This window comes from Oryzias latipes, chromosome 3 (genome assembly GCF_002234675.1).
Source record: "Oryzias latipes chromosome 3, ASM223467v1".
Taxonomy (NCBI): domain Eukaryota; kingdom Metazoa; phylum Chordata; class Actinopteri; order Beloniformes; family Adrianichthyidae; genus Oryzias; species Oryzias latipes.
This window is the reverse complement of record NC_019861.2, coordinates 22,098,466-22,123,141: the sequence shown is the minus strand read 5'-3', so window position 1 is coordinate 22,123,141 and position 24,676 is coordinate 22,098,466. Positions and strand designations below refer to the sequence as shown.

At 40.3% G+C, this 24,676-nt stretch overlaps 1 protein-coding gene across 1 annotated transcript; it reads right to left on the bottom strand.

The window, feature by feature from the left end:
• Positions 1-788: 788 nt before the first annotated feature.
• tcf25 (transcription factor 25) lies at positions 789-24,172 on the bottom strand. Its single transcript, XM_011491753.3, has 18 exons — positions 23,839-24,172; positions 23,013-23,156; positions 22,144-22,209; positions 21,836-21,957; positions 20,975-21,040; positions 20,804-20,886; positions 14,308-14,438; positions 13,557-13,656; positions 9,531-9,624; positions 9,290-9,382; positions 7,925-8,030; positions 7,666-7,825; positions 7,478-7,565; positions 7,099-7,257; positions 6,893-6,983; positions 4,594-4,673; positions 4,425-4,500; positions 789-1,327 (listed from the first exon to the last, which is right to left on the bottom strand). The coding sequence occupies exons 1-18, from the start codon at positions 24,061-24,063 to the stop codon at positions 1,160-1,162; spliced, it is 2,052 nt and encodes a 683-aa protein (XP_011490055.1). The 5' UTR covers positions 24,064-24,172; the 3' UTR covers positions 789-1,159.
• Between the last annotated feature and the right edge of the window lie 504 nt (positions 24,173-24,676).

The window sequence follows — 24,676 nt, the reverse complement described above, 5'->3', positions numbered from 1 at the left end:
AAATAAGAATCTTCTGGCAGGCAAATCAGATCCTGTTTTGTAACGCTCCTCTGCTTGCTGTCAGATACATGGGATATGACTCTAATGATAAACATCTCAAAAGGCAGCAAATGATCAGCTACAAAAATATACTGTAAGAAAACCTTTGTCAGAGTAAAGCGCTGCCTATGAAATTATCTAATTCTGCAACATATTGCACATACTGCTAAAAATATATAATTCAATATAAATTATAGGGGTCATGGGGAAAAACGGGTCATTTTGTGTATTGATCAATTTAATGAAAAAAAATATATATCAGAAAGCAGAAAAATATGAAGAAACAGAGAAGCAGTAATAGGATGGAAAAAACTCCAAACTGATCTGTAAAAAGCAGGATTTAGTGTTTTTGATGATGAACCAAGTCTTCTAAGAGTTCCACCTTTTGACTTTGTAAACACTCAAATCTGAGTATTTTAGACCGACTTTACCTATGCCTAAAGTTTGTGGCAACAAAGAAGGAAAACATTTATTTCCTCCAATACTATAAGGAATTCTGGAAAAGCCAAAGAAAGAGAAAAAACAAAGATAGTTTCTTTACAACAAAATCTCTCCATTTCTATAATGCACTTCATTTAAAATATGTTGAAATTTATCATTCATTTTCTCCCGACTTGAAACTTTCTGATATTTTGTGAAAAACCACCCAAGTGTACATTTATTTGGTTATATAGAAAATAACTGGTCTTAAATGATTTCCCATCGTTTCTGTTGTTATACCTAGATGGTTGAAGCAGCAGCAAAAGACACTCAAATAGAACAATTTATTGCCTATTCAGCATCTATTTTCTTATTTAGATAAAGCAACAACTGTGTTCAGCATGAATTTATTGTGCTTCCGAGTCCCAATCTCAAATCTAAATGGGTTTTAAGTGATAGGAGCGATGGGCCTTTATCAGTCACAAGGAGGAAACAATTCGTTACAATGCTTCCCAACAGATGCTTCCATTGTGGTACAAACTGTTAGAATGGGAAATAAGAGAGGTCAAAAGAAGCCGAATGTTCTTGAAGCTCCCCACATTCAGAACCACCTAAACGGACCTTAAATGATCTGGCTTTCAGTGTTTTCCCTTCTCATGTCAAGTCTATCCATCTCAACAGTGACGGCCTCCCTCCCGTTTTAGTCCCATTCCTCTTCATCTCTGTATGGATTGTCCTCTCTCGGCGGCTCCTGAAACCTTATGTTGGCGAGCATGTCTCTCATCGCCACCATCAGACGGTTCACCTCCTGGTTGAGCTCCTGACCAGCTCGAGCCACCTCCATCTCATCCTCCAGCCTGGGTCCCCCCTGGAAAATAAAAAAAACACAAGATTATTTATAAAGATCTGATGTAAAAGGATTAAAACGGCTCCCTAACTTCATTTCTCAGACTTAATCACATTTGTTTCTCAGTGGAATTCATAAAAGCTGTTCTACGACTGTAAGCATGGCTTCGTTTTCTTACATTGTACATGATTTCTTTAAGTTCCTGATTGTGTTCCCATATTTTATCAATGTCATCTAACAAGAAGAAACTGACTGTCACATTTATTTGACATTCTCTCTTATAACTTTGTACTTCCTCGTGTGCAGCTTGAAAAAGATCAGCTTGACAGCAGAGCTTTCTTAGCCTTAACTGTATTGCTTTTATCCATATCTTTTCCTCTCCATCAGCGGATAATGTGATCAGAAGGATAGATGATCCAGATGGAAACATGCTGTACATTAGACATGTCTAACAAATCCACATTAAGCTCTTCTGAATATATACCTCGCATGTACATCCATCAGCTTTTCTTCCTTTATTGATACATCTTAGTTTGTTGGGGAAAAGTCTCACTCATTTTTTCTTTTAGTGCTTTAACCTTCAGATCTCTGATAGTGAACATCCAGAGAAAACAGCACTTATTTAATCCGGGATTTTCCTTTTCCTTTTTATTTTTAACAGGAAATCTGACCATCTTAAATCCAAGTGTTCCTCCTAAATCTCTAACGCAGTGGTAAACTTTCATAATAAACTAATATTTTGGCACAACACATAACATCACCCAATGACCTTTAACTAGACACACTCCTCTGTTCTTTCTGTAGCAGCTCAGTTCTATTTCAACTTATGGTTTTTGTCATGTGACATACAACAAGGCCCAAAATTATTCAGAATCCTGGAAATGATGTCCTTTCAAAATCCTGGAAAGGAGAGGCATCTTCCAAAAGGAAATAATGTACAAGACGGTTTATTTAAAAAAAAACAAAAAAAAAATATTTACTTCTGATAAAAAAAGTCCTACATCCAAAATTTGCCAGGGCTATGAATAATTTCAGACGTGACTGTGTGCGGTGACCTGAAGGGTTAAATAAAGTGTCCAAAACGTTGCTTAACGCAGACCTGCTGCTATGGAACAAAAACAATTGAAGCTCTCTGAATCTGTGGAAATCTATTCTGGATTATCGGTCATCCTCTCCAGAGCCGGGAGGCGGAGCTGATTCCTGTCCAGAGCTAAAGTCTACCAGGGACGACTTCTTCACCTCACACCTACATCGGAATCCTGTTTCCGAAAGCCTAAGCACCGTTTTAACAACAGCCCACACAATCATTATGCTTTTGAAAGACAGCAATGCTTTGAGTATTCCTTTACATACATTTGATCTATTTCAAAAGTGTCCCCCAGTGCTATTTTAATTATAATTATGCCACTTTTGCCCCAAATCTAAAAGAATTGTGTACGGTAATTTTCTAGGACATAGTTTCTGCAGAGCGGCAAGAGTTCATTAGAAATTCACCTCTGCATTGTGGGCGGAACTGCTGGTGCGAGCAGAGCAGAGGTTGTCACCCGAGCAGCATTTTTTTTCCCGTCACACATAAGCTCCTTTCCAAACATTTTTTTCATCTGCTCCTAATTCACAACAATTTGAATAAAGAAATACTAAGAAATGCAATTTGGGGCTTAATCTTCTGAAAGAAATGCAGCAAGAACATGTCAAAACACATTTTTCTTTAGAGTGGGTCTTCTAATGTTAAAAAGTGGACACAGAGAGGTTTAGAACTCAGAGCTCTTGGGTTGAATTTCTGAAATGTTATTAAATCTACTGAGTTGACATAAATAAATTGGTTTATTTTCCTTCTGGAAATCCAAAGAAAGCCAGAAAAATGCCGTACACACTCTCTTTGCTGTACACACAGCTGACAGTGGTTGCAGATTTTCAGTGAGAAAGCTTTCACACTGTCAGAGAGACAGAAAAACCAAACAGCCTGGGAGCTCGTGAATGTTCTGATTGTTCTGTGCATCACTGACACACTAGGAAACGGAGGACAGATTTAACTGCAAAAAGTCATATGCCTTCTTAGATAATTTTCAGATGTCCCCCCCCTCCGGGGTACTTCTAATTCTTTAGAGGAAATGTTCCATCAGTCAGCCATGCGTGTTAAAGTGTTTTCCCAAAGCTTTTGGCAGCTCAGATGCTTCAGCGAAGCCCACAGGGCGCTGTGACATAAATGGCTCGTCTGTGTGGCTTTTGGGAATCACTCGAAAACTCATTTTTGGCGCACCACATGCCTTTTCAGACTTATAAAATAGCATTAAATGAAAACGTGTCAAAGCCTCACACCGCCCCGAGAAAGGAGGAGAGGGGGAGGGGGGGTTGGGCTACCCACGATATGAACTTACTGATGCCATTCACAGCAAATGGCTACAAATATGTCTGCATTTTGTGAATGCAGACATATTTTCTGATCAACTCACTTAATATTAAGTTCTCAAAGTGCTGACACACAGACACTTAAACAAAATAACTAAAATCTTCTCTCTTCGTGTCAGTTGCAACATTTCTTATCAAAGACTCCATTTGTGCATAAAGCTGGGAGCTAAATCAAACATGGTCCCTTTCAAATGCAACAAGAGAGTCAAAAACAAGCAAGAGGAGATTTTTTTTTTAACCCAATTACTTCACACTCTTTAAAACAAAAGTAGTTCTAGATAAATACAGCGACTGAGCTCTTCGCACACAGCAGCATCATTCAGGTGACTGTGTACGCGTCACATGGCGATGCCACATGCACAGCATGAGCTCTTAATTAGAGCTTCCTGTTGTTCCTAACCATCTTCAGATTAATTTCTCCACCCAGTCAACTCCTCATTAAAAAACGGACAAATGTGCAACTAAAACCTGAGATGTGCTGCAGAGCTGCTGTGTATAAACTTTTTCTGAATTCATGGAGCAGAGTCATATTGTTTTTATTTTTTTAACAAAACTAAATGTGAATGTTATATGTAATGTTAAATACTACTAAAAATTCCAGATCTGATTCATCCTAATCAATCACAATTAAAGGTCAGAGAAATCCTGTAGTGCTCATGCCATGAGGTGAGCGGCGACAATCCCCGACAGATCCACAAAAGACACAAACCTGAAGGTTGAAGTTTGGAAGCAAAGATCGGAAAAACAACGACAGCGTGCTCTCATTGGACGCTCCAGCATTCTGCCTGTTGGAAAACAACCAGAATTCACTTTTAGCTTAAAGCGGTCGAGGTTGTAAAAGCTATCCATTCATAGAAGAAGAACTAAATGTTATGAACCTCTCTGGTCGAGCATAGGACATTACAGAGTCCAGTGGAGGCAGAGGATCAAAACCCATCACAGGCTGAGTGGTTACCTCCTGCAGACAACAAACACTGTAGGGTTAATAACCAGTTCAAGAGAGCAAGGATTAAGACACCACACTTTCAACATGTATCGGATGGCAGTCAGATGTTTTCTGCTTCTAGGTAACACAAATCTTAAGCGAAAGCAATGTTGGAGGAAAACAGAATAAGCCAAAGGCAATCCTAGGTTGAGTTTTGAGTGCAGAGTTTGCAGACTCAGAAAAAAGGTCAGATGTAGTTAAAATCATGGAAGATTAAATCTATTTTCTATTCTGGCATTACTTTCTTCCCAAATTAGATATACAGAAATTTTTTGGTCGAGTAAAATTAGATTTTTAAATTATAAAGAATTAGATTCTAGGGGCATGCACTCTATCACGTTTAAAAGAGCAAGAAACTGCACAGCAGGGAGAGCATCCCTCCATAACCAAAAAGGAAACAATAAAAGTGTCAGAAAAAGCAAAACAAAGAACTCTGTAAAAGAAAAAAAAAGGGGTTTGTTACGATCATGAAAGCCCAATTTGCCTCCAAGAATCTCTGAAAACCATATTAGGGTTTGGTTTGGAGGAGTCACAACAGGGACGGTCTAAAGAAGGTTTGGCTTCTTTATGTTTGCTGTGATGTTCTCAGTTATTTACACTTCTGTTTACTACAGATACTAGTTTCTTAAAATAAAAATGGCAACAAAAAGGACACAAATGTATGAGTGCCGGTGGATCATTTCTTGGTTTTATCAAAGCCTGTTTGTAACTCCATGACATGCATTTGTGGCATGGTGCAGTAGTGAGGCGGTCGACCTCTGATTGGAAGGTTGCAGGTTCGATTCCCGCCTGACCCGCCCAGGTGTCAAAGTGTCTTTGGGTAAGACACTGAACCCCACTCTGCCTCTGGTGGAAGGTTGGCACCAGTGTTTGGCAGCGGAGTGTGTGAATGTGTGTGTGAATGTGTGAATGACTTTGACTGTAAAATGCTTTGGGCCTTCGAGCCATAAGTGGGGTGAGCAGCAGAGCTGAGTTTGGGATTAGCGCCCACAACAAATGTGCCAAGTCTTCTGTACCAAACAGCTTATTCTGCTAAACTCCTCTTTGGTGGAATACAGGAGTCAATTTGGAAAAATGAGACACAATCAATCAATCATAATCTGCTGGCAGTTCATTCCATCCTCTTTATTCCCAAATTCTAGAAGTGTCATCTTGAAGACTAGACTGCAGATCTTTGGGATTGCTGCAGCTTGATCTTTCCTACTTTGGGATTTCCTTCAATGATAAAACGCCTTGTTCTATCAGTGAGGAGGATGCTCAAACCCATCATCTCACTGCCTCTACCCACCAAAGGTTTTGGTGAAACATTCAGCACATCATTCTCAGCATCTTCTGCACACATGGATCCTACAAAGTAGTTACCGTTAGCAGAATTTGGACTCATTGCTGAACGTCATTTGCTTCTACATATCTAAGTTCCAGTGCATTTTGTTGACATTAGTCCAAACAGCCCCGACAGTTAGAGGTGCAACGGATGACGGATGATCTTAGCTACGGCTCGGCACACACGTCTACAGGGGTTCACCCCCCCCCCTCGCATGTGCATCATTTAAATCAACTGTGTTGGTACGGGCATCCTGATTATTTTTTATAAATAGAATTTCTTGTGTTCAAATATGTCAATAAGGTTTTGTTTTTTGAAATAGGCCTCAATGATGTGATTTGTGTTTGTGTGTATATATAAGTGTTGAAGTACTTTATATAGGTTTATCAATTATATGTTTTGAAGCTTTTCAAAAAATTAATTGTAGGCTTTTATTGTTTATTTTTTTTTGTGTTGTTTTTTTCATTTTTACTGATCCGAAAAAATGATCCGAACCATGACTCTAGAACCGTAACACGATCCAAACCCTGGGTTTTGTGATCCGTTGCATCCCTACTGACAGTTAAGGGCACGTATGCTGAGCCTTCTGGCTGAAAGCAGTTTGTTCTGAGATGTCAGGACAGAACGATCGTCTTTTCATCCTGCAAACATTAACAGCAAATTTAAAAAAAACAAGCAACAGGTTGAAGAAACAGTCTTCTTGGAGAACTGTCTTCTTGAGACATCCTCTCCAACGTTCTCCATTATCTGGAATTTGGCTTTCAGTTTGCAGACGGGGCTCCCTCCAAACAATCCAGCAGCAGTTTCTGTACATGACCAAATAAGGAATAATGACATTGTTTTCACAAAACTGAAATGATTTTCTTACTAAGGGAAGACTTGACGTTGCTTCTTTGATCTCAGACAGGAGGACATGGCGATGGATATTTCTGGGAGCACTCTGGTACCTCTGCTTTCTCCTACAACACAGGGAGGAAGGTAAAGAATGGCTCCAAACACTGACAAACACTAAAAATACCGTTTTTCTAAATTCCTTGCGAATAATTTGGCTGCAGGGCAGCTAGCTAGCTTTACTTGTTTTGGCAGTCTTCCACAAGAGGGTCTTTGGCATCCACTCTGCGCAGCACCTCCTTCACCGACTCCTCCAACCAAAGCATGACTGGTGCCTCCCTCCACAGATTGTACGTCCTTCCCACGTATAGAGCCGTCAGCTCGGCCAGGGCAGGCAGCTGCCTGGAGGCAAGGAGAAGGAAGGGCATGAGCGAGAACCAGGGGAACAAAAACATTACAGAAAATCAAAATATAAGCTAAAAATAAAATGCTAGAGAAACATCAGTAGCAGTTCTATAATCGATTTGTCATGGCTGCCTATGCATGTCAAATTGATGGTTAAAACTCATGGAAAGAATGCTGGATTTTGGAAGACTTCAGACAACAAAGACAGCATACATACCCTATCTGATTCTTTATGCCAAAAAAGCTATGAGAGGTCACTGCGGTGTCTGCCTGCACCGTACACAGATCCAGCAAAGGCATCAACACTGCACAGACACGTCCAGAATGATAGAAGATGGAGAATAACCATAGAGTAAAACAATTCCTGTTGTAGTGACAGAAGTGGTTATATTGTAAAGGTCCAACCTCCAGGAAACATGATAAGTGCATTCTGCAGAATCTGGTTGGCTTCTTGTCTTAGTTTTGCTCGTTCATCAGCATCCACATCCTCCTGCTGACTCAGATGGAAATGACAAAGTGCAGTGGAGAATGCAAAGTTTGGCAGCTGAGATAGATTTCTGTGCTCCTGGGGAAAAAAATGCAGTGAGAAAAACAGCCACTTAGATTCAAAAGTTATGAAGAGGCACACAAGTGTGCACAAGTTGCCCATGCCCACACACATTACCTCCCATTCCTGATATATCTGAAGGAGATACTTGTACTCTCTGGAACGCAATGCCAGGAAATCAATGACCAGGAGCATGCAGAGTGGATCGGAGTCTGGGTCTAAGCTGTGACAGAAAAAAAACAAAAACGAGGATTGTAAGCTCAAGGCCAGAAATATGTCTTCCTTGAAATTCAATTTAATTTAAAATGCTCATGCTCCTTTTTGAGGAAAAACTTTAAAAAAAATTAATAATAATAAGGTAAACTGCTTCCCAAAAAGTTATTGACCTTTACTAAAAAAAGTAAAAACAAAGGAGGCATATTTATAGCAAAACTGGTTTGAAATGATAAAGTAGATGATGTGTTTTCTATTCCTGTCGCATTGTAATGAGAAGAGCTGTGGGGTCAGTATCTGTAAATGAAGACGGCTGAAACAAAAACCCTCAAATCTGAATGTCAACACATCTAAAACTATCTTGAATATGTTTCTGGTGTACAATGTTCCCTCATTTATGGCGGGGGTTACTGTCTAAAAATAAAGATCAAAGTGGTGAAATCTGCAAAGTAGAATTATGTACACTTTAAGGCTGTAAAACTCCTCATTACACACTTTATACTTTTCCCGGACAGGCATGAACTTGTTTAAACCTTTATAGTCCAGTATTATAGAACAAAAACATTAATAAAAGATTTATATAGATTTGGCGAGCTGAGCATATTCAGTACAGCAGACGTGGCTTGGAGGACGTTGATTGACAGTGACCTATAGCCAATTAGGACACAGAACACAGTGCTGTTTATAGCCAGTGAGACTGCGAAAGGTGAACTGTGACATAGCGAGGGAACACTTTACACTAACTTGATGTTTAGAGTTACCCAGTGCATATTAATGCCAAGAACATGGTTGTATTAACAAGTTATTCCCTTAAATTTCATTTCTTTCAGCCTTATCGGCACTAGCTCTTTCAGAGTGGATAACGATCATCTCAGCATTTGCCATTACAACCTTCATTAATGAAGAGAATAATTAGAAACTTGCTGAAATTATTTCTTACAACCCAACTAGTCTTTTACATCAAAGCTTTTTTTTTCTTAAAACTTTGATCCTTTTCATAAGCTCCTAATCAAATCTAGCAAAGAAGCTCACTGTTTACTTTTTATTGGCTTGACAAAACTTCACTTAACTTTAAAACGTCAGAGTGAATTTAGTTTGATCTGAATGCTTTAAATCGACTAACAAATGTCAATATATCTGCCTTTGAAACACAAAAAAGTCACAAATGATATCAAAGCTGATTGGGATGTTTTCAAATTCCTACAAATTGACTGCGTGCTTTTGAATTCATCTCTACAGTGAGTCACTGTGAGACTTGTGGCTTGGTACCTTAAAATGAATTTGCAGTACTCCAGAGCAGTCCGTGGACATCCTCTTTTCTCCAGGAACATCATGTGCTTATAAAGAGCCAGAAAAAATGCTCTGTAAACAAGAATTCATTTTTTATGGATTAAAAAAAGAAAACAAAATTTTTGTGTGATGATAAAATGTAATTTCAGATGAAAACCATCGTCTGTCCGACTGGGGATGTGAAATTATTGCAACTGCGGGTAAAAAAAACGGCACTGACCTGTTTTCTGGTCTCAAATAATCCAGCCGACTGCTGCCTGACGTCAGGCTGAACAACGGATGAAAAGCACACTCAAAGCTGAACAAGGCCCTTTCTAGAAAAAGAAGGAATAAATAAAGAGGTCTTTAATTTGATTTCCACAAAATATTACATAAAAGAGCTTTTACAAAGTTTTATTAGTAGCTCTTTTTAACTAGGACCATTTTAAATGAAGTATAAAATCTCTTTACATAAGTGTTTCGACCAAGGAGAATTACAAGACAACTTTAGCATGCCGACCAAATGATAAAAACACACACATATCAAAATGTAAACTGATATAATATGGGGTGAGATATTAGTCATTATAAACATAAATAATTGTGCAAAAATTAATACTTTATGCACTTTTAAAAAATGAAAATATGAATAAATACAGGGTTTAGTTTTATATTTGACAAATTGTTTTTTAAAACAATTTGTCTTTGTTTTGAATAAGACTCTTGGTTGTCTTAAATACGTAATTTCCCCCGTTAACAAACTGGCTCACAGGCATAGACATCGAGTTCTGAAGCTTTCAACTGAGTGAGCATGCGCTTTGAGTCTCATTTATTAAACTAAAACAGAATTAAACTTTTCAGAAATTATTGATCCCCTGAAAGGGAAATTATCTTGATACCGTAGCTCTGTTGAAAAAGCAAAAAAAAGAAGTAAACAGATTACACTGTATAACAAAGATGTCCTGTCTATTTTTTTTGTTGCCAGGCGAGAACAGCTGATTGAACAAACAATGCACCGGACCCGGATGTGGTGGGAAAAAAGAGCAGCAGACATCCGTCTTATACGACGCTGGAGTTGGCTTCCTATTCACAGCTTCTGATCCCTATTGAAAAACCGCTGGACCTGGACTGCTCAAACCAGGATTAAATTATGATTTGGATAGTAAAGAATACATTAAACACTTTACTATCCAAGTCAGAATTTAATCCGGGTTTGAGCAGTCCAGGTCCTGAGGTTTTGAACAGGACCCGGTCCTAGCAGTGAAATGTTCCTTTAGTGCCCTCGCGAATCGGTAGCTGTGATTAGGAAGTCAATTTCAGCATCGTCCTCTTATTAGGTGTGATAAAAATAAGTCCATGTTTGTCCAAAAAAAAAAAAGATGATAATAAGAACATGATGATGAAACAAAACAACAGAAAATCCTGAGCAGGCAGCGGAGGGATCCCTGCTTTCCTGCTGCCACCGGGCAACAGTGAAGCGTGGCGGGAAACCTTCTCTTCGCTTATTCCCGGTGCAGCTCGCTCCAGCCCCTGGACCTGTCCAGGTGTAACAGTAGCCAGGACAGGCACGACCCCGAAAGGGGGGGATAGTGGGTGAAGAAAATGGCCAAAAAATAAAATCAGAGCTAAAGTAGGGTAACTGGTAAACAACCGTAGCGATATTTAAAAAGAGAAGAAGAAAAAAAATTCAGAAAACGAAAGAAAGTTGGGTATTCTGATCCTACTGACTGTTATTTGATTTGATTTTTCTTACTGCAGAAACAGTTGGCTACCAGTTAGCCTACTTTAGATCTGAGTTGGCTTGTTTTTGTTTCGTTATCCTCTTAATATCAACCAATTATGACAGAATCCACCTTTTATTCCTCAAATGAGTAGAGTGGCATGTCTGCTACCACTTTCTGGGCTGTTTTCCACCACTTCTGGGTCTGAAACTATCTGCTGGTGCACGCATGTGCAATTTCCTCCTGACTCGATGTGCATGCCTGTGACCCCATGATGTAAGGCACAGAAAATACAGCCTAAACCCCCTGACTTCCTATTATTCCAAATTAATTTAAAAGCATCTTAAGAGATCATTTCTTTATCTTCAACTCTCCATTTTGTGATTAATTCATTTAACATGATCAGGTAAAGTAAGCAGGTATAGAACAGTTCTTCTGCTGTAGTTTTATTTAAAACGAACCCTTTAAACTCTAAAGTGCATGAAAAACAGTAAAGCTTTGCTTATGGCAGGTCATTAAATTACCCAGTAGAAGACGACAGATGCTCTTTATTTTATGATCCCTCTGGTCTGGACTATTTTAGATATCCTGTTAAGAACAGAGCCTGTGATGATAAAAGTAGCTTTGTGCAAAAACAAAAAAAAAGATGAACTCTGACATTAAAACAACAGCTGGCTTGTTTAATCACAACGTGCAAAATAAAATAGCACGAGCCTTTCAGTTAAAATAGAGTGAAAAGCAAATTGAAGTCAATAAAATCCAGTTGACAAACACTCAAAGGTGCTAATATGACTATCCAGTCAGAAAAGATCACAGATACATTTAGCTTTGTTGTGATAGCCCTACAGCACAACAAATCGCAAATTTATCATTATCGCGATATCAAGCTGTGCAATATGCACGGTGAAAATTGCACTAAATGGTAACCTTAAATGTGCTAAAACAATCTTGAAGTATTCTACGAATCAAATAAATCCTTCCATGCATTTGACCAATCGGATGGAGCTCTTTGATGTTAGATGTTGGCCTTCTATGAAGACGAGGGTCATAGACAGTGTAATTTAAGGGATGTTGATTCTTTGCAATGAAATGGAAATTATGTTTATGGTTGTTTTGCTATTTGTTTTTTCTACCGCAAATTATATTGTCATTTCAGTACTGATCATTAATATTGCATATCGCGATTTTTCCTCATATCGTGCAGCTCTACCCTACAGCATGTCAAACATGGGATTTTCCACATGTAGCACTGACAGGAGAGTTAGTTTCACTAATCAATATTTCCTTCAGTTATTATATGGGTTCTATGCAATCAAAGAGGAAACAAAACTAAAATCCGGTCATTCTGTTCATTTACATACTTATTTGACCAAAACCTGCTGCATTGAGATGCATCAAACGCTAAAAATCCAAAAGCAACAGTCTTCAGAAGGACAAACTCATGGGTTGTGTCTGAATTCCTTCACTACTCACTACATAGTGCACTAGATAGTGTGTTTGCCAATTTGTAGGGCTTCATGAATCTACAATTCTAAAAATCGAGTTCCCTAGAAATTACCCACAAGTCTTCGGGAAAACCAGTGTGCATCAATGCTCACTAAATTTGTGAATATAGACGACAATGCATTGTGTTTGAAAATAAAATGTATTTTAATGTATTTTGTCAAAAACGTCCAAGTTTTCATAAAATGTTTATACTTTTTACTTCAGGAAATCGGTGACGTGATATTTGCTGTTAAAAAATAAAGTAGTAAGCACGGTGTCCGAGTTTTTTCTTAAATCCTAGATAGTCCCACAGTTTGTCATTTTCTTAGTAGTTAAGACGCACGGAGAAAATGTGGACACAGCCACAGTTTTACTTTGAAAAACAAATGCGCTCATCCTTGCTTTTTGCCCAGATGTCTGTTACCCGTCAGGATTCAATGTGACAATGATTTCCCATTACTGTTCAGTAAATCTTTGTGGCATGTCCCAGACATCCCCACCACTCTATAAATAAAAAATATTTTAGTTGAATACATGTGTCCTAAAAATTAGGCCAACACAGACACACACATGCTCTGACAAAAACATTGAATGTAGAGTACTTGACCAGTCCTTCTAGCAATGAAAAAAACAGGCTTTCTTTTGACAGGACAGGACTGCATCATTTCAAAACCATGCCAAAATCGGTTTTCTATAAAAAAAGACTTTAAACGGAAGGACCAATGTTAAGCTACAGAGACTGGAAACACTAGGAAGGCTGGGTACACACAACAACAAGTGAGATTGTGTTCAAACTTTGCAAAGCGTGACAACATCAAGGTGAAACTGTCATCTTTTTTTAGGGGTTATTTAATAAAAGCCTAAAGCTAGCTTAAAAATAAAAAAACTATTTCTTCCAGCTATAAGAGTCATTTGCTTTTTAAAAGACTGAAGATAAGTGTGGGGAATTCTTAGAAAATCTTTTTTCGAAACTGTTCAAAGAGCTGACATTAACGCTGCATTATTGGATTTTGAACACAGCTTTGCAGCTTTGTAATGTGCAAATAGCACCAGATTCTCACCAATTAGGTCCCTTGCCATCTCCTGGTCCTCCTGTATTCGGCAAACATCGGAGAGCTGCAGCAGGGAGTCGATGTGGTAGGGGTTTAGCTGAAGCAGAGCCTGGAGTAAAAAAGGACAAATATTTGAACTTTTGTTTGAAGAATCTACAATGTGGGGATCTAACTGCAAACTTGCAAAAATCAAAGTTCCAGCTTCTACTTAAATTAATCAGCAGTGTGTGCTGATAATTTGTATGTAATACAAAAAGAAATAGCAGTACTTGAAGGAGCATTAGCAACGAACATTTGCATTGTTGTTTTGCATTACTGCTTGAACATGTGATGTGATGTAAACATAAAAGACTCAGTCCGGCCTTTAGGGTAAAGCTGGTGACCTGATCTTTGTCAGCAGAAACGTCACCGCTTACTGATGCTTCTGATCATGATAATATTGGCGCATGGGTTGAGCATGACTTTAAAGATGAATTTTCTATCACTGAAGAGGGATTATTAGAATGAATTATCTGAAGAAAAACAGCAATGCCTCTCCAGCTGTGGACAGCAGATGGAGCTGAAAACCTGCTGTATGGATCACAACTTTAAACAAAACATGAAAAAAAATCCCCAATGCACGTAAGCTACAGGACAAAAGGTCAGGTCAGGTCATCATTTTTATTTCATAAGCTTGATTTGGCATCCAGAAAAGATCTGAATATTATTTAAAACAGAACTTGGATTTTCATTTATACAGATAGAAAGGTATTTTCTTTACCACAATGTTGTTGGGATCCATTGACTCAACAGCATCCAGGAACTTGAACTGCACATGTTGGTAGTCCCGACTGTGCTCAAAGGTGAAGTACTGAATGCCATCTTTGGTCTCTAGTAAGGTCATTGAAATTCCTGAAGAATCATTGGGTTAAGTTAACTAATGATCAAATAAAGTTTACAACATATAGTAGTTTTACAGATGTTTTCATAACCAAATATACAAACCTGCTGTACCTGATTTTAACTAAAACATAATTTCCAACAACAATGTTTTCTATTAAAAGTCTGTTTTTGCAGGTTGCAAATTCTATACAGCCTGTAATACCTTGTTTCAAGATGATGATCAATAAAGAACACCAAGTTTTAAATATGGAAACACGTCATCTTTCTGGAGCAGTGCGTTATCTGCACAGATCATCAAAATGTGATTTTGGCGTTTTTCTCATGATGTAGGACATATATTTGGAAAATTTATCTTGAAATGCCATTTCTGAGTATTTCTTTATACAAATCGTTGTGAATCAGGAGCAGACGTAAAAATGCAGTTGGAAAAAGCTTGTGAGTGTGACGTTACAGAATAGACAACCGCAAGCCACAAGCTCTCTGCTCCGCTCCATTCCAATACATCCACTTGCAGACGAATAGATCCATTAACAACTTTGTTTTCCCCGTCTGAGATGGCGTCTGGTTCAAAACTGTACGGCTGGATAGTCCTGATATTGCTTGCCACTTTTGTTGCACCCATAATGTTAGGTTGGGGTTGTGAGTGGCTGTAAGCTAGCAGGAGAGCACGTAAACAAATGGATGATGGGAAGGGGACAAGCTTACTCCACGCAAACAACTCAGAGGTGAATTTCTACTGAACTCCTGCTGCTCTGTAGAAACTATGTCCTGGAAAACGACACGTTTGTTTGATTTGGCCAAAAACAACATAATCATAATTAAAAGACCACTGCTTTTAAAATAGATCAAAAGATGATCGGAGTAGGACTTTCAAACTTTTACGCCATCATAAACTAATATTTACAGACCAATTTTATCAAACCATGGCATTTCTATCTCATAGATCTCCTTCTGATAAAGTTTTGTTTCTTACAGGAGAAACAAGAAACCTCTTTTGCCCAAATTGCCCTTTCTGGGAAAGAGAATCTTCTCTTCAACAATCTAAAGTCTCTGACCAGTTTCTGAAAACAAACTAAATCCTGGTTGTGTCAGCAGAAGCACTGCCTGCATGTTTTCAAAGGTTGAGTGGTTGTCTGCTCCAATTCGTTTGTTGATCCTATTCAGTGATTATGTGTCAGACTGGTTTCTGTGTACCGGTACTTTTAACATCATTTTGTTTCTGTTCACTCACCATTTCATTTACTAATGCATGAAAAGTCCACAGATATGGACATGAGACTGCTGTGTAACAGTTTGTCAATCTTTTTAAAAGCTAAAGTTTAACACATAAATGAACAATTTTGGAAAAAAAAAATCAATACAACTATATTGTGCATACCAGTTCAAACTATTCCAGGTGTCTAAATCAAGGAATATAATTATTTCTTGATTTAGTAATTATTATTTTCCTGAATACAAGTAGAATTAAAAACTCTTACTGGATATGTAGCAATCTAACATGTCATGAAATTACCGTATTTTCCGGACTATAAGTCGCACCGGAGTATAAGTCGCACCAGCCCAAAAAGGCATTATAAAGTAGAAAAAAACACAGATAAGTCGCACTGGACTATAAGTCGCATTTTAACTTTCACAACCTTATATGACACAATCAAAGCAGACTGTTTATCTAATAATTTCACAGTAATTTTTTCTCAAACTTATTTATTTATTCTTTTCATGAAGCATCATCGGCCAACTAATACTCTGTTTTCATCCTGTATTTGTAGAAACAGTTTTCACTTTTATTGCATTTCTGAATCTATGAAATCATTGGAAAATAGAATATTATGTTGTTAGCCTTCAAGATCTTACTGTAAAAAAAAAGTTTGTTGATTCTCTGAGTCACTTAACATACTCCTAACACTTAACATACCTCATACATTAAATTGACCCAGGAACATCATCTCTGTTCCTCACAAATGAACATATAACAGGAGGGTTAACAATGTATTTATTTCGATTTATTTCTTTCTTTCTTTTTTTTTTTTTTTTTTTTTTTTTTTAACTTGTCCTGTCCAACAGCTAGGCAGACAGATGAGAGCTGAGGGCCTCTTGGGTTGGACATATTTTACTTTAACAAGAGGGGTTATTAATCTTCAGACAAACCAAAGGTATGTCTGAATAAACCCCTTTTGTAATTGAGGCCAAACTTTATTAATTTCAAACATGTCTGAAAATCTTTGGTGTTGGACCGGACGGAAAAGGAAAGAGGGGAAGAAGAGAGAGGGACGTTAGAGGGGGGGTAGGGGGTGATAATAGGAGGGGAAGGGGGATAAGACCATGAAGCAGCATAAAGCAGCAAGTTTACTGGTTGTTAATCATTATGGTAAGGTTCAAATGTAAAAAAAAAACAAAAAAAAAGGGCGGAGCCTGTCCACACACACACTCAAATGTTATAAACACACCTGTTAGTTGCAAAAATGTCCACCTGTCGACATGTACACAAAACAGATAGTGTTCACACGCATACTTATGCCTTAAAACCAACTAGTGTGAAATATTTCAGTCATTCAGTCTGTTGAGCTAACACCTGTGCTCAGGTGAGTGTTTATGTTCTTCTAAAATGGATGGTGGAACGTGAAAAGAAGGATGGAGAGTGCCCAGCCATCCCCACCCCAAGACCCCCACCGCACCAGCAGCGGCAGCCGGAATCCCCCCAACGCCACACGGGAACCGGCAGGGAACAACGGCCGCCCGGGCGACCAAGCCCGCCACCCAGGCCAGGGCCAGCAGGGCCGCCGCAAGGCCCCCAGAGCCAGAGAGCAGGGAGGCACGGAGGGAAAGAGGGCGCCGCCCCAGCCCAACCAGGAGATTAGCCCCCCCGCCGCGCCGGGAGAACCCAACGCAGGGCCCCACCGGAGAAGGACGCCCACAGCCCCAGACGAGCACCCCACCACCACCCAGGAGTTCCGGGCATCCCCCCGCCCCAACCCCAGGTACGAGCCAGGACCCCCCAAGGGAGACCCACTCCGCACTCCATTCAGCCATCCGCCCGGCCCACGGTTGGTCCAGGGAGGAGCGAGGCAGGGGCCCGCCGCCCCCGCCCAGAAGGGGGGAACCCCGGGGAAAAAAGAGGGCCCACAAGGGGTGTTGTAAATATGGCCCGACCAGGCTCGGCCACAGTTGGAAATTTGGCGGGGCCCAGCACTCAGGAGCAAGGACCAGAACCCACCCCCCAGGGACACGAACACCCCCGGCTCAGATGTAATGTGAACCCCCCCACCGCGCGGAGAGAGCACCGCCGGGCCCAGGAAGCCGGCACCCCGGGGACACAGCCGCCGTTGCAAAGGGGCCCGTACCCCCCACCAGGGAAGAGGCAGGGGACAGATGGTCCTAGGTCCCACCTTCCTTGCAAAATGTGTGTGCGTGTATGTGTGTTTGAGAGAGTGTGTGTGTGCATGTGTGTGTGTTTATGTTGGGATGTATATATTGAGGGGGGAGGGGTGTGTGTACTAAGGGGAGTGCGGTTAAAATTGGCGGGTAGGGCACTAAGGGGACGTCTCCTGATTACTCACAGTGACGTCCCCTCACCCTCCCCACCAAGGGGCCCTAAATGTCTAAGGTGCGGTTAAAATTGGCGGGTAGGGTGCTAGGAGGACATCCGCTGCTTGCTGGCAGTGATGTCCAAGCACCCCCCCTACCAAGGGCCCTACATGTCTAAGGTGCAAATAAAACCGAAAGAGGGGGGGCCCACTCCATACGGCAACCACAGGAGGGGGGTCACTGCCTAGTAAACCCCCCCCCCAAGGCTCATCGCAGGCTAAGCCCCCCACCCCCTCACCCTATTATGAGGTTATATGAGGAAGGGGGTAAGTTGGGGACAGATGATAGACTGTCCCCCGGTGGTCAAACAGCCGTCCCCCGCCCCCCCCCCAGCAAGGGGGCCAGGCCCACCCAGCCCCGGGGCCCCACCCCCGGAGGCGCAGACACCCCAGGCCCAGCACCACCACCCCCACACAGAGAGAGGGGAGCCAGAAAGCGCCGGCCCCCCCCGGAGCAAGCCCAGGCCCCCACCCCCAAACGCCGGCCCTAGAAGAGCTCTGGTCAGGCCTCGACGGGACCGAGGCAGCCAACCGGCCGGGGAAACCGCCGATGGCCTCAGCGGAGACCCCGACCCGTCAACCCCCCCTGCCCCGTACCAATAGTGCCCCCCCTCCCTCCCCCAGAATGCCCCCCCACAGGACAGGGCCGACAAGACCCCCACCCCACCCCACCCCCAGACCCCGCAGCCGAAGCGGATGACACCCAGAGCGACCGGGGGCCCCAAGAGGGTTGTCCCGTCCCGCCCCAGAGCCAGGGAAGGGCCGATCCCAGCCCCAGGCGTAGACGGGAAGCCCATCCGGCGCCGCTGGGCCCCCCCCCCCGGAGCAGCGCCCCCCGCCAACCCCCCCCAGCACAGGCAAAGGGACCACCCCCCCAAGCCAAGCCAGACCACCACCCCCCCCACCACGCACCCCCACACCCAAGCCCAGAGGACCACGCAGCGCCCCAGGCCGCCCCACCCAGGCGCCGGACCCGACCCCCCGACCAACGGAGCCCCCACCACCCCCGGCCAGGCACCGGAGGCCCCGACCCCCACCCCGGCCCACGGCAGAAGGGCAAGGAGCAGCGACGACCATGCCCCCCCCACCCCCTAAGTCACGGAGTTAGCTATGGGAGACCAGAGAGACCGAATTCTTTCAAAGTTACTTGAACTTTGGGCTGACATTTTTTCCAAGCTGATATGATCAAGCAGCAGATTTCTGTGTTGACTTATATTTATATTTTTTTTGCTTTTCCAATTTATTAAAATAGTTTTTTTAGCAATGCAAAGAGTTATGAAAATGATAGAGCCTAATCCTCCTTCTACATCGATGGCACTCATGTCACCAAGCACACAAAGTGACGGTGAAGCTGTGATTGAAACCTTAAGCCAGACTGATAGATCGGCACATACCTGCTGCCAGAGAGCCTGGACAGGCGTGCAGAACCATAGTGCATGCATGTAATTGTCGGGTAGATTACTGTCACAGTGCTGACAAATGTCTGAGTTACTGAGACCCATCTTGAACATCCTCTGTCCAGTGTAGTAAATTCTGTGAAGAGTTTTGAAATGGATTAGCTGCAGATTTGGATTTTTTGTCATTTTAAAGGTGTTTAGACAAAGTTCTGACCAAAAACTTTCATCTGTGCTGATGCTCAAATCCGCATCCCATTTTGTTGTCGGAAGTGAAATATTGTTATCTAAATTACATAAAAGTTTGTATATTTTGGAGAGAGTTTTATTCATTGAGAAATTGATCAGAGTGGTAACTACATCTGGTAGCTTTAAATCGTTGTCTCTGTATTTAAACTTTTTAGTAATAATTGATTTAAGTTGCTGATATTCCAAGAAGTTATATATTCCGTGTTTGTCTTGAAGTTCCTGGGGAGTTATGAATCTTCTATTAATAATTATGTGCTCTAGTTGTTTTATGCCCCCTGCTTGCCAAGCTGGGAAGTGGATAATTTTTTTGTTTATGAGGATGTCTGGGTTGTTCCAGATGGGTGTCATTTTGCACGGTTGAATTGATGATTTTGATATTTTGAGAAATTCCCACCAGGCTGTTAAAGTGGCATTTATATTAATACTTTTGAAACAATCCTGTCTTTTAACTATTTGACTAATAAATGGAAGATCTGACAGGTTGATCTTTCCACATAACGCCTGTTCCAAGTCTAACCATGAGTTGGTTTCTGGATTATTTTTTAACCATTTTAAGATGTATTGTAATCTATTTGCAAGAAAGTAATTGTGGAAGTTAGGTAATTCTAATCCTCCACAGCTTTTTGCAGATTTTAAAGTTTTTAGACTAACTCTTGCAGGTTTATTGTTCCATAGAAAGCTTGATATGGATGAGTCTAATGTTTTGAACCATTTTAATGGCGGTTGTGTGGGAATCATTGAGAAGAGATAATTAACTTTGGGTAAGATTTTCATTTTAACCGTGGCTACCTTGCCCATAAGGGACAAAGGCAAGGTAGTTTCGATTTATTTCTAATATAAGTCGCTGCGGAGTATAAGTCGCACCCCTTGCCAAACTATGAAAAAAAAGGGCGACTTATAGTCCGGAAAATACGGTACACAAAATCGTTTATTATGAGACGCTTATCAACTATTAGCTGAAGTTGTGTTTTACGGCAACATTAGTCAAAAAACAGCAGTTTTAAAAATGTTGGTTCAGGTTGACGCATATTATTTTTATATTTTATATATTTATTAGTTTATGTAGCATTTTAATGTCCAAGAATGATTGAATAAAACTGACAAGAAATCAGCTTTTTTAACAGTATTTATATCCTAAAAAACAGACCTGGGCGAGCGAAACGAGGCCAGCTGTCCTTTGGACTGGTCATCCACGTACTACGGTGAAAGTGCCTGTTTCTCTGTCGAGGTCTTTGGAGAAAAATGACAAAAATATTTGATATTAGTTTTCAAAATTCAAAATGTTTTATATGTATACATATTTTTTTTCTCCACTCACCTTAGATCCCCTAAGACGGCTCGAGCCCCAAAATATCTCTTCAGCTCAGTCTCTGGGTTCAGATTTCTGGACACAGAAATATCACATTCAGATTTAGATTTTAATTGCGTACCATTCTGGCTACTGATCAAACACATGTAATGAACCACTTTTCCTCTGTTTTCTGGAGAAAATAGCTACTTTAGCTCTCCGTGTGGTTGGAAATATTTCAACAAGTAGAAAAGAAGATAACAGAAATGTATTCGGCAAATGCATTTAAAATTTAGAAGGATATTCCTGTTCCTGCTTCATCAAACCTAAAGGTGACTTACATTTATTCCATTTCCCTCATGTTTAAGTTATTTATTTACAGAGAATGTAAGTAGACTGTTGTTGTAATAACCATAATTGAATAAAAGTTCTATCTTTTTTCTTGGGTAGAGGTTTGGCTTTTGTGAGTCTTTCACACAATATTCAGATAAAAATAATACATAAATAATGAAACGATACAGTTAAATAGAATTTAAATGAGGACTTAATTGACTGAGGGATAATGGATAAGGAGTTTTAAGTTTAAGTTTAAGAGGTTAAGAAGACATCAAACCACCTTTACTGACTGGGTTACTTCTAGTTCCAAGTCCTCATTAAATATGTTTGTTTATCAATAAACATAACCTGTGAAAAACGTGTGGTAGGAGGCTTTAGGTATTACTAAAATGATAATTATGCTGCTGAATTTGCAGATGGGGGTTAAAAACAAGACAACCTAAATTCTATGCAATACATTTCTCCGTTAGTGCAATTCAATATTTCTGAGAATGTGACTATTTTCCCAATTCAGCAAAAGTCTCATTTTCGTCTCAGTGGAAACGGTGACCTTACCTGTGCTCCACATGTAGCATTGATCTTCGATCAAAACCGCCGCAATCTTCATTTTGTAAGCTCACGCCATTGGACTGCTCCAAGTTCTCCAGAAGTAAATCAATGTTATCCGAGGAAGCTTCCTAAAAGTTTAGAACGTAGTTGTTTGCTTGCAAAAAGAAGCTATGAGGCTCAGCATATGACCTAAATGCAGTTATTATGTGTAATGATAATAAATAATTAAACTTTGAGTAAAACTGAGTCTGGTGACAAAATGTTAATAGTTTTACAGCCATTTGGGAAGAAAAAAATAAATGGAACCCATTTACTTCTCCATCTTTTGATGCAACTTTTGTCTTCTTCTTTTTCTTCTTCTTTTTAACTCGGTCTGCAGACTATTACAGAAAGAATTAATGAAACAATCCAACTTCCCAAAAAACTGTTTGTGAAGACAGAAAAACGTTACTACTGAGCGCATGACCTGACATGGGTAAAAAAAATACTAATTCGTTCCCACAAAATAATTGTGACTTTTTAAACACCCCGTATTTTCAACCGTAAATAAACTGAAATGCCTAAGGTTACATCATTATTGTAAATAAGATGACTGGTTTACAGCAATAATAAGACATATTTTGCCACTGCATCATTGATGTTTCTATTGACTATAGGGATCACCTCGCGCAGACAGACAGACAGGTACTGCGGTATGGGGAAGCAGCAAGCTTGGGGCTCCTAAAATCGTAGGATAGTTTTCTTATATTCATCGAGACAATAATAAATAGATCCCCTAGTTTGACTCTTGTTTTTACTTTTCCCCTCTTGAATTAATGTGGGTCACAGAGACACAGAAGTAGTGTAGAAAAACGGCTTATGCGGCAGGGTGGAGTGCGTACCGGTAGAGACTGTGAATGAACCCAGACATGGAGACGTGATTACCGATGCTTTTGTAGAGCTTTTTAAAATAAATAAATCCAACCTCTAAACATCCTCCGTGTCTTCCATGCATTGTCATGAGATAAACACAGACAGAATTATGAAGGTATATGCTGTAATTCCAAGTATCGCTGACATCAGTGTTTATGAATGACTTATCACAATTATTATTTCGTGGGAGCTAATTAATTATTTTTTTTACCCATGTCAGGTCACGGGCTCCGAACATTACCGAAAGACGTTGTGGGTCTTTTTATTTTACCTTAGAGGACACTCCGTCACACATTTGAACCTGGTTCTCGGTTTGTTTATCATTTATTCCAGTGCCACCTGTTACATTTTTGTCTGGTTTGTCAGCCTCTTCATCAGCAGAAACTTTCTCCCCTTCATAGTCTGGATCACCAATCTATAAAAAAAAAAATTTTTATAGAATAAATGTAAAACATTTTTTGAAAAAAAATAATTATTTAAGCACATAAACAGCACCAGAAGAGCTAAAAGATCAGCAACTACCTAATATTAAACGAACAAAATGTGACAGTAATCATAGAAAATTATTTATTATATAGTATTCAAAATAGGTATGTGTACAAGACACAAATAAAAAGGGAGCATTGCAGTTTTGTTTTGGTTAAGCACTTTCTTAGGCTTAGAAATGCAAAATAAGTGTCTTTTAGAATTAATTTGAACACTTAAATATTACTTCATTTTAAAAATGTATTAGAATATTTAAGGTAATAATTATGAGACAATAATCCTATTATCCATGTAATGTGTGTAGTAAGTAGGTTACCCAGATTTGACACAATTTCCTCAGTCTGACAACAGTAAAAATCTACGTTTTATTCGGCAACAACATATATATTTATAAATGTAAGCGATTTTAGAACGAGGTTAATTAAGGTTAACGTTTTTAACTAAACCTCCATTGGTTCAATCAGATGGTAAAGAAGAAGAAGCTAGCATTATTTGGTTAGCTTGTGTTAGCATGTTAGCTAAATGTAGACGGTGCAAGCAGCTGTCAGGAAGAAATGCGCGTCACCGTGTCAAAGAAAGGGTCGTGTTTAGTCAAATATTCGGAACCTTACCAGTTCATAGATGTTTGTGAAGTTTTTCTGAGCTTTGTTTTTCTTTCCCTTTCGGGTGCTGCCTGTGTTGTCTGAAGAGGGAGACGCGTCAGCAGGGTTAAAGTGCTCTTCCTCGGCTTCATCAGCCTGCTCCTCTGGGCTTTCACCCAAAGTTAGTTCTCCGAGGTCCAAGGCCTCCTGACCCCTCTGTTTTCCTTTCAGTCTCCGCAGAGCCCGGGTGGACATAGTTCACAGTAAATGGGTCACACAATTTTTCACTGTTTGATCGAGTTTTCTTCTGACATATAGCACACCCATAACCTGATGAATACTATTGGTTTCTTCTTCTTCTTCTTGTGGTTTTGTTGGCGGGAGGCACCAACGTGAAGGTGCATTACCGCCACCTACTGTGTTGGAGTGTGGGTCAGAGTGGGGACTACCTGACAAAAAACAAAACAAAAAAAACACCCCTAAATTTAGCATTCAAGAAAAAGTAGGGAGAGGTATGAATGTCAGGGTAAACGCCAGAGATCTCGGCATAATTTCACGGTTGAGAATGGGACACACTGGTTTAAATAATACATTGCATCTGATAGGGAGACACCCAACTGGTTTGTGTGAGTGCGGGAAAGGGGAAATTTCATCTCTATACCCCATTTCAACGCCCTTTTTGCCAGAAAATCAGCCATTTCATTTCCCTCCACCCCCCATGTGCTGGTACCCACATAAATCTGATGCTTATTTTCAATTTTCCCAACCTTTTCCAATTTCATACAATTTATCTGATCTGCTATCAGAAGAATAAGACTTTAGAGACATCAAAGGTGACAAAGAGTCTGAAGAGTCTGAACAAATTATA

Bases quoted from the DNA above. Each gene is read 5' to 3' on its own strand.
- tcf25 (XM_011491753.3), bottom strand. From the start codon at position 24,063: ATGTCCACCCGGGCTCTGCGGAGACTGAAAGGAAAACAGAGGGGTCAG. The intron at 23,157-23,838 runs GTAAGGTTCCGA...TTTTTTTTATAG, and splicing joins TCACAAACATCTATGAACTG to ATTGGTGATCCAGACTATGA. The intron at 7,258-7,477 runs GTATGTATGCTG...CCTTGCCTCCAG, and splicing joins GGCATAAAGAATCAGATAGG to GCAGCTGCCTGCCCTGGCCG.